The sequence below is a fragment of the Oncorhynchus kisutch genome, linkage group LG14 (genome assembly GCF_002021735.2).
Source record: "Oncorhynchus kisutch isolate 150728-3 linkage group LG14, Okis_V2, whole genome shotgun sequence".
Lineage (NCBI taxonomy): Eukaryota > Metazoa > Chordata > Actinopteri > Salmoniformes > Salmonidae > Oncorhynchus > Oncorhynchus kisutch.
The window spans coordinates 65,132,114-65,150,212 of record NC_034187.2 but is presented as its reverse complement, the minus strand read 5'-3'; the positions used below and the strand labels follow the sequence as shown (position 1 = coordinate 65,150,212).

General features: G+C 44.0%; 1 protein-coding gene across 5 annotated transcripts in view; it reads right to left on the bottom strand.

Annotated features, from left to right (window-relative positions):
• LOC109903481 (septin-7) overlaps window positions 1-18,099 on the bottom strand; it is a 45,591-nt gene that overhangs the window by 12,096 nt on the left and 15,396 nt on the right. For all 5 annotated transcript variants that reach the window (XM_031788762.1, XM_031788763.1, XM_031788764.1 and 2 more), the window contains 4 exons: window positions 13,307-13,413; window positions 2,422-2,522; window positions 2,171-2,305; window positions 711-828 (listed from right to left, as the gene is read on the bottom strand). In XM_031788762.1, the coding sequence (XP_031644622.1) occupies window positions 711-828; window positions 2,171-2,305; window positions 2,422-2,522; window positions 13,307-13,413 (461 nt within the window). The remainder of the gene's footprint in view (window positions 1-710; window positions 829-2,170; window positions 2,306-2,421; window positions 2,523-13,306; window positions 13,414-18,099) is intronic.

Here is an 18,099-nt window from a genome sequence, read left to right as displayed (position 1 = left end):
GCGAAGAGAGCGAGGAGCGGAGAGCGAGAGAGCGAAAGTAGGGCGAGAGAGCTGAGAGAGTGCGAGTAGAGCGAGAGAGCCGCGGAAGAGAGACAGTGAGGAGCGAGGAGAGCCGAGAGGACGAGAGAGCGAGAGAAGAGAGGAGAAGAGAGAGAGAGATAAGAGAGAGAGAGAGAGATAGAGAGAGGAGAGATCAGGGCGACCGAGAACAGCGAGGAGTAGACGGCGAGGAGAGACAGAGCGGAGAGACAGAGAGGAGAGACAGAGAGGAGAGACAGAGAGGAGAGACAGGAGGAGAGACAGAGAGGAGAGAGAGAGAGACAGAGAGGAGAGACAGAGAGGAGAGACAGAGAGGAGAGACAGAGAGGAGAGACAGAGAGGAGAGACAGAGGAGAGACGATAGAGTCTTGCTCCCCTCTCGTTTTGTCCATCTAGGGCAACGAGTCACAAATATTAATTCTCCCTCACACAGAAGGGTCAGTCAATACACAGGATGAGGAAACTGTGCTCAGCACACACACACACTCTGTGCAACAACTGTGCAGCACTTATTTATTGCATGTGTTCTCTCCCACAGGAATAGTTTGCATAAACTACTAATCACAAACCCAAACTGTTGACTTCTGCATTCAGATAAAAACGTGTTAAAAAAAATAAAAAAAACAGGCCACCCATAGAACACTGTATGTACACAGAGCCAACACACACACCTGCTTCTTGAACTGTTGGCACTCTTCAGGAGTCATTGTGTCCGCTTTGGCGATGAGGGGGATGATGTTCACTTTTTCATGTAACCGCTTCATGAACTCTATATCAAGAGGCTTCAACCTGGAGAGAGAGAAGAGAAAAACTCAGATTGCACAGCTTGGCCCACCTCGGGACTAAATAACAGCATTTCTTGTTTCCAGAATGAATCTCTAGCTCCATGGCAGCATTGCTGCTGAAACTGCACATCTGGCCAGCCCACAACACATTGTAAATCCACTGAGCAGAACAGGATTCTTCTGTTCTGTCTGCCTGAAAACAGCTCTAATTTAAACAGCCATCACATTGGTATTTCATACAGAGTTACAGACTCCAGACTGTTTGTGAAAGGAGATGCTGGGACATCTAAGCAACGTTGAATCTTGGCATGCAGACAAGAAAAAGTTCAAGGGCATGCCAACAAGTACAAGTCTCCGGTCTGACTTGGCTGGCTGTGGCTAGATGAAACTTTACGTTCAGAGAGATCGCTCAAAAGAACAGAATGAATATCACACTTTTGAGAAATTATTGTGTTTTAGTCTTCATTTTGAAAGATCAGTTTGTGCACACACACACACACTTCGCTCTCTGCCCTGGTTCCAGCTGTGCTGGTAATGTGCTATGAGAGTCCCGTGGGGACACAGAGGAGACAGATGTTAACTGTGAATGGAGCCATACGGTGCTAGTCCTCTTGGATGACTACAGACTGCTGCCAGCCAGCCAGGCACATGAAGAACAGAACAGAACAAGGACTTGGTCAGAGATAGAGACACTTTGGGCCAAGATGGTGAGGGGCACTGACACCCAAATGGAGAGAGCGCTGGCCTGTCAACTGAACCTTTGTTTATGGGGAGCACAGAGCAGCCCAGTGTTGGTATGTAATGTAACAGCAGGGACAGCTGTGTGTTGAGCAGAGCAGAGCACGGACTGGAGCCAAGATACAGAGGAGAAACAGCCTCGAACAAAGTGAACCCATGAGAGGACAGATTACATAAACGTTGTCCCAGTGTGCCTCTCAGCAGTCCTAGTAGGGGTTCAGCGTGGGTCGAGGGTGGGGCGGGCAGCTAGGCCTAATTGAAAACGGACAGCTGTACTCCTCACCAGGGGCAGGAGTGTGGATGACCAGCTAGTAACATGTAAACAGTCTTAGGCTACACAGTAGTTGTACTACTGATTTCATCCCGTGAGCAATACCCCATCTGCCCTGTTAGGGAACATTCTAACATTCTGTTAGGGAACAGAGCTATAGGATCATGCTCAATCTCAAATGAGAGAATGAAAATGCTGGATTCTTCACCCTTGAAGAATTATTCACATTTTGAGAAGCGACACAATATCAATATCAACATCAAATATCAACTGTGATTCAACACTGAATTTCAATGTTGTGTTTCAGAATGGAGACCATACCAGCTGCAGTACCTACCCATGTCCAGAGGGGGTGATGAAGTAGAGGCAGCAGTGCACTCTGTTGTCAGGCATCTGCCGTCTATTGACCCGGGACTCTGAGTTGAGGTAATCCTCAAACTTACTGTCGATGTGATCAATGACTGGCTGCCAGCTTTATAGGAGAGCAGAGCACAGACATTACTCAATGTCAGGTAACAGTGACTACATTTAATGTAGAATATACACATTCGGATAGAGATATAGGGCAGGTTAGTCAGTCAGACGTACCAGTTACTGTTGTCGACAGCGTCTCCGAACCCTGGCGTGTCAACGATGGTGAGAAGAAGCTGAACTCCTCCTTCCTTTACCAGCACCTTAGACTGCTCCACCTGAGATTGTAGAAAACACTAAATAATTACAAGACAGACAGCACGGAATCATTGTGAACTTCTAAAAACATCATGACATCAATATCTCCCCATGTATGGTTCATTTGAAGGATGGGGTTTCCCAAACTCGGTCCTCGGGACCCCAAGGGGTACACATTTTGTTTTTTGCCCTAACACTACACAGCTGATAAAATAATAAACTAATCATCAAGCTTAGGGGAAAAAAATATATATGCACCCCTTGGGGTCCAGAGGACCGAGTTTAGGAAACGCCGGAATAGGGACTTGTACAAACATGCATTGCATCAGTGTGTGTATAACTTGCACTAATCGTGATAGTTTGCAAGATCTCCACCTCAGAGATCTCAGAGCCCTCAGACTCAGGGGCTTGTTTAGGAAGTCTGACATAGTCCTTTCATCTTAATGTAGAATGTGTCTGTTCGGAGAAGTTAGCTATACATCAAACTACAAAAGCCCAGGTAAATATTTTATTGATCATTAACAAATATAAATCACAGATGGCGAGACACTTGTGGAGGGTTGCCAGCCAGGCAGACTGAAGATGAATCCAGCAACATAGTCTTAGAAGATCTTTGACCTCAGACCCAGAGAGAGCTCTAGTTATATTTGGCTGCCCACCTGGAGTGTCCAGTACAGGGTGTACAGAGCTGCTTGCAGATTGGCCTCTTAGCTGAGCAGAGCTTTAAAATCAGCAGGCGATCCAGACCAGCCCTTGTAATTAGCAGATGAGCTGCACTTCAATGATTAAACCAGGAGGAACAGGTGAGTGAGTGCATGTCGTGTTCCGCTCAGATTGCAATGGAAGCCATCATTGTGTGTGTTAAACGCAGCTCTCTGTACAGTAAAAGCAAGCTCAGTTTTATTAATTGTACACAGACAACATAAAACCCTACTATACCTCATGCTTTCACACACATCGTCACAACCGGATGTACTTTGTGATATAAGCAGCCTTTTGTTTACTTGATGGCATGCTTCATTGACGTAGGAACATTTTGACAAAGCCAGCCCAGCCGGCAGCCATTGGTTTTCCAAAGAGCAGCACATTTGGGTTTAACCACAGGCAGCCAAACTGAGCCGTCATCTTCCACTTAGACAGAACCACAGAATGCCCGTGGTCTGGGCCTGAGGCTGGGTTATGGCTGCTCTCACTCAGCCCACTAGCTGGGCCCTGGCTAAAGGCTTCCTCTTCCCCACACAGCCCTACTGTGGGTAGGCCACCCCTTGACCGGCTAACACAGAGCAACGCCCTGAGAGCTGATTTAGCTAGACCACTGAAATAAAGAGAGAAAACCAGTGCGTTTTGGTTGGTGATAATCAAACTGATTTAGGCGAGAGAGAAGGGAGAGCGAGAGAATAAGAGAAAAACTGATTCAAAGTCCCCAAAAAATAACACAAAAAAAGGAGAGACTGAGGTAATAAAATAGAAAAGTGTTTAGTGGGTGAGCATCTATTTCCAGTCAGCTAGTGAAAGGGATCAGTGTTGAACCTAAAGAGGTGTGTCCTGCCAGGCCGCGAGGTAGGTCTGCTTTCTGGGTGGGTGACTCGTGCTCCAAATGGCATTCTATTCCTTATAGTGCACTACTTGGACCAGGCCCATAGAGCTCTGTCTGGTCAAAAGTAGTGCACTATGTAGGATGCAGACATGCGGCTGTTTGAACAGGCCACAACACTAATAATGAAACCATTTAGAACAGCTAGCTGGCTGGGCAGAAAGAAATAACACTAAAAGCAGGTGTAACTTTCACTTATTTTTCACAGGTATCATCTTATCAGTTCATCTACGTACATCCTCAACAGTTTACAGAAAATACCGCCAACTTTGATTTAAAAGACTACATTCACAAGCAGGAAATGGATACTTTCGACTACCATTCTTGACCCTGAAAAATTGCATACTATTCAAAACCGATGGGTTCTCTTCTGAAGCAAGTTTTGAAAACAAAGATGATATGTCACATGTGTGAACTGATCTGTGTGTGTGTGTGCTCTAGCCACAGAACAGTTTAACTTCAGGGAAAACTGAGGGAAAAATTGCACGGTTCGATTTATATTTATTTCCAGGCAGTAAATCTACAGAGTTGTCAGTTGACGAGAGTCACTCAATCGTCAGCGCTGGAATGCACACAGCTTTTTTAAATTTTTAAATAGGGCAGCGTGACAACACGTCTGTCACCCCCTGGAGGATTCTTTACTGTGTGTGAAACGTTGACCTCCTTCCTCATCCATTAACCCTGCTAGAACCATACATTAAAACCAGTAGATGGTGATAGCACTGACGTCATTCACGTATTCCTATGGAAAACTCCCAATGTCGCATGAAGCCAGAAGTACTTGAATTTGAAGCGTGCCAAATTGCTGAATGGGGCTGAATGGCACCAACAACAAAAATTTATAAGGATCATGGTCAATGTAGTCATTCTCATCCTGCCTGAGTGTCTCAACCGGGAGACTCCCGACCCATGATTGGTCTGTGTCAGCACTGTGTTACAAGAACATAGTATTCAGAATGGTTTTCTATTTAATAAAATATCTTGATTAGTAGCCACATTTTTAATAATTCACAGTGGGGATCAAACTTCATCATAAACTAATTTGAGCCCAAAATCAGTCACCAACAAAAATTGTGGGGGATTGTAATTTACATAGGCTTTCAAGGGCAGACCAGGGCTTTTGGCAATAATAGGTTGCTATGCACCAGACCAGACACTGGGGGTAAAAACACAGCTGTTCATTCCAGCTCACAGTGTGTGTGTGTGTGTGTGTGTGTGTGTGTGTGTGTGTGTGTGTGTGTGTGTGTGTGTGTGTGTGTGTGTAGTGCTGCCTTTTACTGCCCTACCCTTACAGGAATTGATCAGAATGCACATTAAACTCCTTTCTCTTTACTTGACCTCTAACCCCCTATTCATAGACCTCACCCTGGTCCTTTAAGCACCATCAGACTAGGACTTTCTCCCTTTTTCCTCTCTCCTTTCTCGGTCATACTACCTTTCCCTCCCTCATCTCTTGGCTGTCTTGTTGTGGCCAAAACTCAACTGGTTACAGATAGGTGAAGTTGGAAGTTTACATACACCTTAGCCAAATGCATTTAAACTCAGTTTTTCACAATTCCTGACATTTCATCCAAGTAAAAATTCCCTGTCTTAGGTCAGTTAGGATCACCACTTTATTTTAAGAATGTGAAATGTCAGAATAATAGTAGAGAGAATGATTTATTTCAGCTTTTATTTATTTCATCACATTCCCAGTGGGTCAGAAGTTTACATAAAAGGCAATACTAATTGAGTGTAAATTGTTAAACTTGGGTCAAACATTTCAGGTAGCCTTCACAAGTTTCCCCACAATAAGTTGGGTGAATTATGGCCCATTCCTCCTGACAGAGCTGGTGTGACAGTCAGGTTTGTAGGCCTCCTTGCTCGCACACGCCTTTTCAGTTCTGCCCACAAATTTTCTATAGGACAGAGGCCAGGGCTTTGTGATGGCCACTCCAATACGTTGACTTTGTTGTCCTTAAGCCATTTTGCCACAACTTTGGAGGTATGCTTGGGGTCATTGTCCATTTGGAAGACCCATTTGCAACCAAGCTTTAACTTGGTGTCTGGAGATGTTGATTCAATATATCCACATAATTTTCCAACCTCATGATGCCATCTATTTTGTGAGGTGCGCCAGTCCCTCCTGCAGCAAAGCACCCCCACAACATGATGCTGCCACCCCTGTGCGTCATGGTTGGGATGGTGTTCTTCTGCTTGCAAGCCTGCCCATTTTCCCTCCAAACATAACGATGGTCATTATGGCTAAACTGTTCTATTTTCGTTTCATCAGACCAGAGGACATTTCTCCACAGTTGCAAACCGTAGCATGGCTTTTTTAATGGCGGTTTTGGAGCAGTGGCTTCCTCCTTGCTGAGCGGCCTTTCAGGTTATGTTGATATAGGACTCGTTTTACTGTGGATATAGATACTTTTGTACCCGTTTCCTCCAGCATCTTCACAAGGTCCTTCGCTGTTGTTCTGGGATTGATTTGCACTTTTTGCACCAAAGTACATTCATCTCTAGGAGACAGAACACGTCTCCTTCCTGAGCGGTATGACGGCTGCGTGGTGCCATGGTGTTTATACATGCGTACTATTGTTTGTACAGATGAATGTGGTACCTCCAGGCGTTTGGAAATTGTTCCCAAGGATGAACCAGACTTGTGGAGGTCTACAAAAAAATTCTCTCAGGTCTTGGCTTTTCCTATGATGTCAAGCAAAGAGGCACTGGGTTTGAAGTTAGGCCTTGAAATACATCCGCAGGTATGACTCAAATGATGTCAATTAGCCTATCAGAAGCTTCTAAAGTCATGACATAATTTTCTGGAATTTTCCAAGCTGTTTAAAGGCACAGTCAACTTAGTGTATGTAAACTTCTGACCCACTGGAATTTTGATACAGTGAATTATAAGTTAAATAATCTGTCTCTAAACAGTTGTTGGAAAAATGACTTGTGTCATGCAAAAAGTAGATGTCCTAACCAACTTGCCAAAACTATTGGTTTGTTAACAAGAAATTTGTGGAGTGGTTGTAAAACGAGTTTTAATGATGCCAACCTAAGTGTATGTAAACTTCCGACTTCAACTGTATCTTCTCAGGCTCCATCACAGCAAAGATGATTGACAGTGGCATAAATTATTATTATTATTATTATTAAATGGTTTCATTCATGCCATTCAACCGACTGCACCATTTACAGTGTCATGAATGGCAAGAGCTAGTGTGAGACATTGAATGAACAAAAACTGATATGGACCACTCCCTGTTTGGCATGAGTTAAATGGTACTAAACAGTGTAACGGTAGGAGGAGAGGGATCTTGTGTGTGTGTGTGTGTGTGTGTGTGTGTGTGTGTGTGTGTGTCTAACCACAATGACCTCACTGACAGGGAAGAGGAACAACACTGACCGTTTCGCCACACTCCTCTCCACTACAGTTGGTTTGCTCAGCTGTGTTTCACAAGGACATTGGGCTGACAGACTAAGCACACTAAGCACTAGCCTCGTCCCATACCCTCTCCATCTGTTCTTAACTAACCGACAGACGCCTACCCTAGCCAGGTCCAGATTTAATCAGCCAACTCCTTTGGTCAGTGGCAATGAGCACTGGAGTTGGCTGAACAGGACAAATACATCTGGGACCAGGCTAGTGCCATCCCTCCAATAACATAATATACCATAACATAACCCTTATCAGGCTCTAGTCATTCATCCCTCCTCCTCCTCTAGGATAAACAAGCATAGAGTTCCCACTAATTACTCTTTCCTCCTTGGATCCTGACCCTGCCAAGTTTATCACCAAACCTCTGGCATAATGCTCACTATTGGAGCCAAAGGAAGCAGAGAAAACACAGATACACTCTAATCTCAATCTCAGATACACTCTAATCTCAATCTCAGATACACTTTAATAAGTGCTTAAGGGTGTGTAATGCGCAGGTAAACACATTGGTGGGTGCTGGGTGAAAACAGAGCAGACTGATGTCTGGGCTTAGTGGAGATTTAGACTAGTGTTGAGATGGAACAATTCAAGAGAAATGCTGGAGCTTCTGTGGGTGAAAGCTAGCTACATGGAATACCACACACCCAGGCAGAGGCTGTTTCTATTGGCAGTGAATCATAGAAACGGGATCACTTTCATGCAACTTCAAAAGGGAGGTACAATACAATGTGGGCATCGTTCTTGGAGGGATATTTCTGTGAAGTCTGAAAACGAGATAGCAGTCCTGCTGCACACCTACTGTAACCTGATGCTGAAGGCCCAGGAGAGGAAGCAGGTCCAACTAAATGGCTAACCATTGATCAGGTGATGATGTCATCATAAGACAGTAAACCACAAGTCTGGCACCTTCAGTACTACTTCTTGTTAGTACTATGACTACTTCCTCTTCTTCAACTGGCATGGCGGCAAGTAGTGGTAGTAGTGACACTCAGATCAGATCCTCCCACTCCCTTCTTTTTCTCCCGCTCTCTCCTTGTCAGTCTCCCTCAGTTCCTCCCTCAACCTTCAAATCCACAACCCTTAGTAACGACTGGGACTTTTACTGCCAGTGCTGCCCCAACAAACAAATACACAAACAACCTGGGTAGTCTACCCAGGGCAGAGGAGAGATTGACTGCATCACTTCTTATGTTACAAATTCCAAATTGTCTATTCAATCAGCTAACATAAGGCATGCAACAAGTTTCTTCACAGTCCCAAAATATAAAACTAAGTCAATGTGATGCAAAGTATTATATAGAGGCATGATTGAATGAAACTACCTGCCTTCTCAAATCCCTCAAGCAAACAGCAACATTTGCTTTCAGAAAACAAATAAACCAGCACCTCACAAGACAACGCCTCTCCTTACTGACCAAAAAACTATTAAAAAAAAATATCTATCCACTCCTCTTCCTCCCAAGAACATCTGGTGTTTGGGTTAAAGATAAGATGTGCATTGGCACTGTGAACTCAAACAGGCTGTAAGAGAAACAGTGGCGAGATAGGAACAGATTTAGGTCTCTCCATGTCTTTTTCTCCACATGACATTAGCTAGGCTTTAGCTGGAGGAAACTGATGTATGGGACTGTGTTCATTTTGTGAATGGCTCCACCTCAGTGTAACTCTGTTCAGCACCACTAACTTATACTTTAACCAACTATATCTGGAGGTGACTCAAATTTTATGTAAAGTCAAGGCCTTCACGGTTGCTGAGGCAACATACAGTACATATGGGATTGGGTAAACGGCTCCAACCTGGTGTGACTTTTTTTTTTTTTAAGAACTTTTTAAGAAGTTTTTTTAAGATTACCACAAGAGAACCACTATGACCCACTGGGTGGTATTTATCATCTTAAGATTAACAAAATAGTATCTATGTGCCGGCTTTTGTGTAATGTTACTAAGCATGGACTGTTGAGACTTAAGTGTATGAAAGTGTGTATTGTTTTCAATTTAGGGAAAGGGGGATACCTAGTCAGTTGTACAACAATGCATTCAACTGAAAATGTGTCTTCTGCATTTAACCCAACCCCTCTGAATCAGAGAGGTGCGGGGGGCTGCCTTGCGACCGGGGAACTGCCTTGCTCAGGGGCAGAACGACAGATTTGTACCTTGTCAGCTTGGGGATTCGATCCAGCAACCTTGAGGTTACTGGCCCAACACTCTAACCTGTCCATGAGTTGTCATCGTCTATAATGTTCAGTATTATTTCATGTTTTGTGTTGACCGCAGGAGGATAACGGCTTCGTTAGCGGCAGCTAATGGGGATCCTAACAAAATACTCAAAGTGACTCACCAGCAGACTGAGGATTGCACAGCTATGAAGCAACAGGCTTGCAGAAGTACAGTACATAATCCTGGCAGGCCCTAAAACCTGGCACGACTCAACCACTTTACTAACTTTGGGCCCTCTACAGGCACACCAGGACCAGCCCAATGACATGACCATCACTACAGCACTTAACACATGCATCCTCACCTACCTTAGCCTGGGGGCGAGTCACCCGTTCAATCATCACAGGAAAGTCTGTTTGGAGCGCCCCTCTGTGCTGTGATGCAAGTGCATAGCCAATCCAATGGCGTTCACACACACACACTGCAGGCTGTTTATGGCTTTCAACACCAGGAATTGGCCTGGAGGCCATACTTGACATTAAATGAGATCCAATGACAGACAGAGCTTGTATGTGTGTGTTAGGGAACTCATTCAGGCAGCAGCAAGACGAATAGAATAAACCAAAAGGATGGGACATTTTTGGGAATCCTCTTAACTATACATTAGGCTCATTAAAACAGATAGCCAGCTCTCTCAGCAAAACATTTACAAATAGGTGTGTCTGCAGTGGTGTAGACATGTTGCAAATCAACTATGTTATACAGACACTTCTTTCACAGACGTTTGAATATTCCATATACAGAAACATGGCAGTGTCAGTGATAAAACTGGACGGGAGATGACAAGTATTTCTCAACGTGTGGGCAAATAGAGTAGGAGGGACTATCTATAAAATCACTAACACCATTCATATCCCACTGTCAATACCACTACCACTATAACAGTAGAAAAACCCTGGTTTGGACCAGTGTAGGTGAATCCATAATCCTACACAAAAATATTAAATCTCTCAACCATTTCACTGCTTCAATGAAAAATTACATTATGAGTGTGTGTGTGTGTGGTCTGGTTGGTTGTAAACTGATTTCCCAGATCCCTTGTTTAAAAAATGACTTGTGTCATGCACAAAGTAGATGTGCTAACCGACTTGCCAACACTATAGTTTGTTAACAAGAAATTTGTGGAGTGTTTGAAAAACGAGTTAAGGATTCCAACCTAAGTGTATGTAAACTTCCGACTTCAACTGTATATATACAATTGTTTGGTTTCTTTGACATTGAGGCTGAGCTACAACCTAATAAAAATAGACTTTGCTTGGGAAGTTAACGGTCACTATCAATAGACTAAGCAATTCACTTTCTGTACATTAGAAGGTGTTTAAACCCAGACAGCTTTAAGAGAAACACTTGGGACCATGTCTCGTTGGGTTAAACCACAGAAGAATAGTAGCCAGCAGTTAAATCTTACATTTTTTCTGCATTGGTAGGCTTACTTTGTCTGGGGTGGAAAGGTAGGCCTAACTTTTGAAAGTATCATGCTCAGTCAGATTCCTAATGACATCTCAGATTTAATTATTTGCAAACAGGGATAGTTTCGTTGCAAACAAGGCACACTAATTTGGCATTGGAGAAATATGGTCAGTCCCTTGATGGGAGACCAGATTCTGCTGGAAGTGGTGTTGGGGGGGGGGGGGGGGGGGGGGGCAGTAGGAGGCACCCTTTCCTCTGGTCTAAAACAAAATATCCCAATGCCCCAAGGCCGTGATTGGGGACATTGCCCTGTGTAGGGTGCCGTCTTTCGGATGGGACGTTAAACAGGTGTCCTGACTCTCTGTGGTCACTAAAGATCCCATGGCACTTGTCGTAAGAGTAGGGGTGTTAACCCCATTGTCCTGGCTAAATTCCCAATCTGGCCTTCATACCATCATTGCCACCTAATTATCCCCAGTTTACAATTGGCTCATTCATCCCCACTCCTCTCCCCTGTAACTATTCCCCAGGTCCTTGCAGTAAATGAAAATGGTGTTCCCAGTCAACTTACCGTGTGAAATAAGACAGACCCATCTTTGTTCATTATTGGCCTGTAATTCCAGTAATGTGTGTGGTATTAAAAAAGATTCTGATAATATGTCAAATGACATAGAATTACATGAAATGTTTTTAAAAAGGCAATTTCTCAGGCCTGCAAATACGATGATAGCGCACAGGGCTGAATCTATCAAAATTCCTGCGTTGCCATGTAATACTTAGAGAATTAAAAACTGTTTCTAAAACAGCATGTCTAAGGCTCTGGTCTGTCCAATAAGTGATGGTAAACGGTAGACATGTTCTCTGCTATCCACTTTGTTTTCATTATTATTTTGGGTATGGGGTAGAGGTTTTATTTTTTATTTAACCTTTATTTAACTAGGCAAGTCAGTTAAGAACAAATTCTATTCACAATGACTGCCTACTCCGGCCAAACCCCGATGACGCTGGGCCAACTGGGAGTCCCATAGGGCAGCGCGCAATCATGGTCGGATGTGACGCAGCCTGGATTCTAACCAGGTACTGTAGTGACGCCTCTTGCACTGAGATGCAGTGTCTTAAACCACTGTGCCGCTCGGGAGCAGGCAGGGTCACTTGAATTGTTTTTTATTCAAAAAATAAAATAAAGCTTTCACGGAGGGTTTAGGTACAAATATATTTTCTTGAAGGGAAGGCCATCCATTTCAGAGATGTCCGATTATCTCCATGTAACCCTTATTTTAAATAACGTTCACTCTCTTAGCGAGCGCAACTAATTTCCCCTGACCTGAGCATCATCTTCTGTCTCAGTAGTCCGTACTATTACACCAACAGAGAGGAGGAACATGACTCCAGTTATAATGAAATGTACTAGTTATCTTTCCAGCAAAAACTCCCTGCTGCCATTTGTTTTGCACACCATTCGTTTTCCCAGTCGATGAGTCAGTCGCCACCCCCTGATATTCTGTATGGTTACAGAGGCCCATCTCTTTGCAGTCAGTCATTCCTCCTAGTCTAAGTAGATGAACTGGTTGTAGGCCTTGTTATTCAGACAGAAGACAGGGAAACGGTGGTACCAGGTGATGAGTAGATACCACCCTGTCGGAGTGTAACAGGTTATGAGTGGCCTAGTCTGAAGCATGTCAGAGAGCAGGTATGAAGTGGAGGGAGGGCCAGGGCTGTGACATTAACGACCCAAAACAACACAGAAAGGGCTGGGTGGGAGCTGGCTGGGGCACATCAGATCATTTACCAGAGAAGAGCAGGCCGTTTGTGTCCAAAAGAGGAACTTATGGGTAAGTCAGACAGGATGGAGACATGCTACCTAGCTACCACCCTGCACTTAAAGCAACAGAAAGGGGAAACAGCTTTTTTAATGTGGCGAGTGAGCTGAAATATTTATCTTCTTTGGGAAAAGAACAGTCATTTCCTTTTAGAGGCGGGAGAGACTATCTACTAATCTGCTACAAAAGAGACAGAAATATGTTTTCTCCTAGAGAGAAACACAAGTAGGGTGTTGAAAATGAGTTGAAGCTATGGTGCATAGTTTATTCCTTGCGTTTCTATCTGTTCCCATTCAAATATACCATGAATAAATCAAATAGATGGGGCATCTTGGTGTTTACCTGTACAGTCTTCTTGATTCTGTGGGAGGGACCAGGGTATTCAGGAGAATACAAGTCTGTCAGGAAGAGGGAATTGATCAGCGTAGACTTCCCCAAACCAGATTCACCTAGAGAAGGGGGAGGGCAAAGAGAGGGGTAGAAAGATTACATTTCACACTGTTTTTCTAATCCTTGTTCACACCAGACCGAGTGGCAACATGACAATCTCGAGATGCCCTCCCAAATGTTTCACATTTAAAGAAAATTTTAACAGGAAATAAAACCATTTGAGCTACCTCAACTGATGTAACAAGCATTAAGTCAAGTCAACTTTTATTATTAGTCATATGTGAAGGATACACATGGTATACACCATCCAATGAAATGCTTACTTGCAGGTTCCTTCTTGATGCAACAAGAAATAAAAGATAATACAAACAAAGTAAATGGCTCAGTAGAATAGAATAAACATTTTATCATAAGTATTATACAGGAAGGCACGATTTATAGTCAATATTTACACTTGTAAATTGTGCAGTGTTTAAATGTAATATGCGATGGAGAGAAGGAAAGAGAAAGGCGAGGGAGGGAGGGTGGGCTGAATATCTTTCCTCCCAGTCAAATTATTTTCCTGTCTGCATTTCAGGAATCTAAATCAGGGATTCTTCTGATGAGGGAAGCCTGGGGATGGCAAAGTCATACTGTTACAGTGACTAAGTCTAACCACAAAAGATTTAGGGAATTTGTCTTGGACACAATAACAGTTCAACTTAATTTTGTGTCTCCCTTTCCAACATGCTGTATATTGAGACTATATCCAACCCTTTTCCATGATTTTAATTGACTTACAGTATATTTCAATGAACATTCCCAAATATTCGTTCCATAGTACTCTCATTCAATAATATGCTCTGGAATTTGTATATGGGCTACATTTTCCTTCAACGTCTGTCAGATTTTCAGAGAACAATCCCAGGTGCCTCCTTATGTCTGGGTAACCCAACGCCATCAACAGTATACATAGCAACGGTTGGCATGGGGACGGGGGCAATGAGAGCGGCTGAACAATGGGAGATGTGTGATGAAGGGGGCGGGTCTGGAGTCACATGCTGGGCTGGCACAGGACCGCATCACACTGCTGCTGCGTGCACCAACCGTACTCCCCCTGCCCTGCGTTTTTCCTGACCTTCAGAAGTGGTTAGGCCCAGCCTCCAACAACTCACTACTGCCAATTAACCAGCTACTGAACACTTGTGTGCAGGGAAAGAGAGTGAGAGCGAGAAAGAGGCAGAGATGGAGAGAGCAAGAGAGACACCACACAAAGGAGAGCACTCTTTCGCTCTCCATCCCTCAAAGAAGCTCTCTCTACGCACTCTTTCACATGGTAAATGTGTCCTGCAAGGGCTACAGCCACACTGACCTCACAATAACGGGAAATGTTCTAGCGGTTGGTCTGTTGAGGAACAACGTGGATATTTCTTCAGGACGGAAGTCAGGATTTAGGGCCTACTCCCCTCACCAAGAGCTGGCTGGAGAATGATGGAAGGTGGGGAGGGGACGTGTTGCGGTCTTGTGAAAATGGCTGGCTGCAATACACCTGTCTTGAAAATGTCAGCTTGCTTTAGGGAAACCATAAGCTGACAGAATGGCAGACCCAAGCGGATTCAGCCTTCAGTGTCTGAAGCTGGTCCAATACAGATTCAGATCCAGCAGCATTGATGGGCAGAGAGAAAGGAAGCTTAGCTCTATGGCCACATAGAAGACCGGAGCCAGAACACTACATCTCTCTCTGGGTGGGAGGATGGAGTGAGGGATAGAGAGAAGGAAGGGAACGGGAGGGATGGAGCAAAGAGGGGGATGGCGGGATACCAGAAAGCAAGTTGTCTATTCAACATCAGAGCTGGGTCTGCTTGTTTTCTGAGGAGAGAGAGGGAGTGATAGATGAAGAAAGGATGGGAAAGAGGGTGAGGGGGGGATATCAAAGCTGATAAGCTACTCAGAGGTTGAGTTGCAGAATTTGTTTGCGGAATAGGCCTCAGACAGGCCTCTTAAATCCCTATGGCCATGGAAATGAGGATTGGGATTTCCCTACACTGGGCTATAGCTGGGGCCTGCGAAGGGATCTCCCTGCACTGGGATGGGATCATCCGCAGTGGTCTGATGACAGGGAAAACCGGAGAGCAGTTCGCATGGATGCTACTGTTTTAGCCTAACCCCCCAACGCAAAATGTGTCATTGTTTGAAAACCAGTCAATTGATTATCTATCTACAAAGGGCAATGGAAGACTTAGCCTTGAAGCACTGCAGTGTTTGTAACAATGTGACAGATCTGACACATTAACAGTATTAGGTGAAGCCTCTGATTGTACAGCTAGATCTGGATGCTATGCTGGTTTATGTGACCTGGACCTAGAAATGAGCATTCAAGTGCCACCAGACCAGAGCATGACCCTCTCAGTGCAGCCCTGCCTAGCCCGTCCCCGCCAGTGGCACTCCTTGGTCAGCAACCAACCCAGCCAGCAGTATACTTCCTTGAAAGGAAATTTCCAGCAGCTGTGTCAACCATGGAGGCTTATTCAGAGGAACTTCACCCTGCTCTGCGTGCAAGGAGAGAAGAGCTTCCTGGGGCGGGGGAAGCAGGAAAAGTTTGGATTGCAGAGAGGGAGGGGAGACAGTTTGTTAGTTCATTTGACGGCGCTGCCTTCTACTGCATTGACACGGGACAGAAACTGGCTGAGGTAACCCTGCTTTCACTGTATTTAACATTCAGGTAAAGTATGTCTCAGATGATAGCGCGCGCGCGTGTGTGTGTGTGGAGTGTGTTGAAAAAGGGGATTTTCCCTTCAAATAGGGAACAGGAAAAAAGACGATAAAACTTTATAAGTCTGGCTAGCACGTGACAATACTCTTTAAATATCTTCTGGCAAACCCATCAATTTCCTTTAACGAGTTAAGTTTCCAGAGAAGATAAATACTTAAATGCATTAAAAAGTGTGTCAACGAAGGGCAACCACAATGAGCTGAACTACGGCTGCCTGCGGTGCAGTAGCCATTCTAGCCAAGATCAAGGTCAAACATGGTAAATCATTAGCAAATATTGACTTTTTCCAATGGATGCACACATCTGACTGCTGTGGCCCACTTTCACTGACTTGGGCTGCTGACAATCAGTTCTGACCAAGAGAGCCTAAAGCCTGTCGTATGCTTGCTTTCCAGTCGAAACAGTTCACACATATATTATGACAATTGTGTGACGTTTTTATTCATTTTAGTGTTCGGCAGTTTTTGGGGGTTGCTGTTCGTGCACACAACTTTTTCACTTGAGGCAAGTTGAAGTTCAGTAGCCGAAATCTATGCCTCTTTGTTGGTGATTGGTCAACAGTACTACTCCTAGGAGTAGGAACTATGGATGGGATTCTTCAATGAAATGCTTGTCATTCAACGAGAGACTGGTTTTCATGCGCCTTTTTTCCCCACTTGAGAAATACTGCAACAAACATCTGATGTAAAATTGCTCAACTAAGACCCCCCCCCCCCTAAAAAAGTCCAAATTTAATTACAGATACACTTTTACCCCTTTTTCTCCCAAATTTCGTGATGTCCAAGTGGTAGTTACAGTCTTGTCTCATCGCTGCAACTCCCATATGGACTTGGGGGAGGCGAATGTGTCGGCGGAAACACTGCCCAGCTGCCGACTGAAGTCAGCTTGCAGGCACCACAAGGAGTCGCTAGAGTATAATGGGACGAGGAAATCCCGGCCGGCCAAACCCTCCCCTAAACTCAGACGACGCTGGGCCAATTGTGCGCCACCACACGTCTCCCGGTCATGGCCAGCTGTGACACAGCCTTGGATTCAACCCAGGGCTGTAGTGACGCCTCAAGCACGACAATGCAGTGCCTTAGACCACTGTGCCACTTAGGAGGCCTAATTACAGATTTCTTGATTTATCTTTGATTCATTTTCAATATTTTGAGGAAGTGTATACTGGCTGTTGTTCAAAAAGGCTTTACAGCGAAAGCACCACAAACGATTATGTTAGGTCACCACCAAGTCACAGAAAAACACAGCCATTTTTCCAGCCAAAGAGAGGAGTCACAAAAAGCATAAATATAGATACAATTAAATCACTACCCTTTGATGATCATCAGATGATTCATGTTACACAATACATGTATGTTTTGTTCGGTAAAGTTCATATTTATATCCAAAAATCTCAGTTTACATTGGCGGGTTATGTTCAGTAGTTCTTAAACATGAGGTGATTTTGCAGAGAGCCACATCAATTTACATTGATAAACGATACAACTATTATACATGGAACTTCTCCTTAATGCAACCGCTGTGTCAGATATCAAAAAACTTTACGGAAAAAGCATACCATGCAATAATCTGAGTTCGGCACTCAGAGACCAAAACAGCCAAAGATATATCCGCCATGTTGTGGAGTCAACATTAGTCAGAAATAGCATTATAAATATTCACTTACCTTTGATGATCTTCATCAGAATGCACTCCCAGGAATCCCAGTTCAACAATAAATGTTTGATTTGTTCGATAAAGTTCATAATTCCAAATAAAGTTAATATGTCCAAATACCTCCTTTTGTTAGGGCGTTTGGTAAACAAATCCAAATGCGCGTTCAAGTCCAGCCGAAAGGTCAGACGAAAAGTCCAAAAAGTTATATTACAGGTCGTAGAAACATGTCAAACGAAGTATAGAATCAATCTTTAGGATGTTTTTATCATAAATCGTCAATAATGTTCCAACCGGAGAATTCCTTTGTCTGTAGAAAAGCAATGGAACGCAAGCTAAC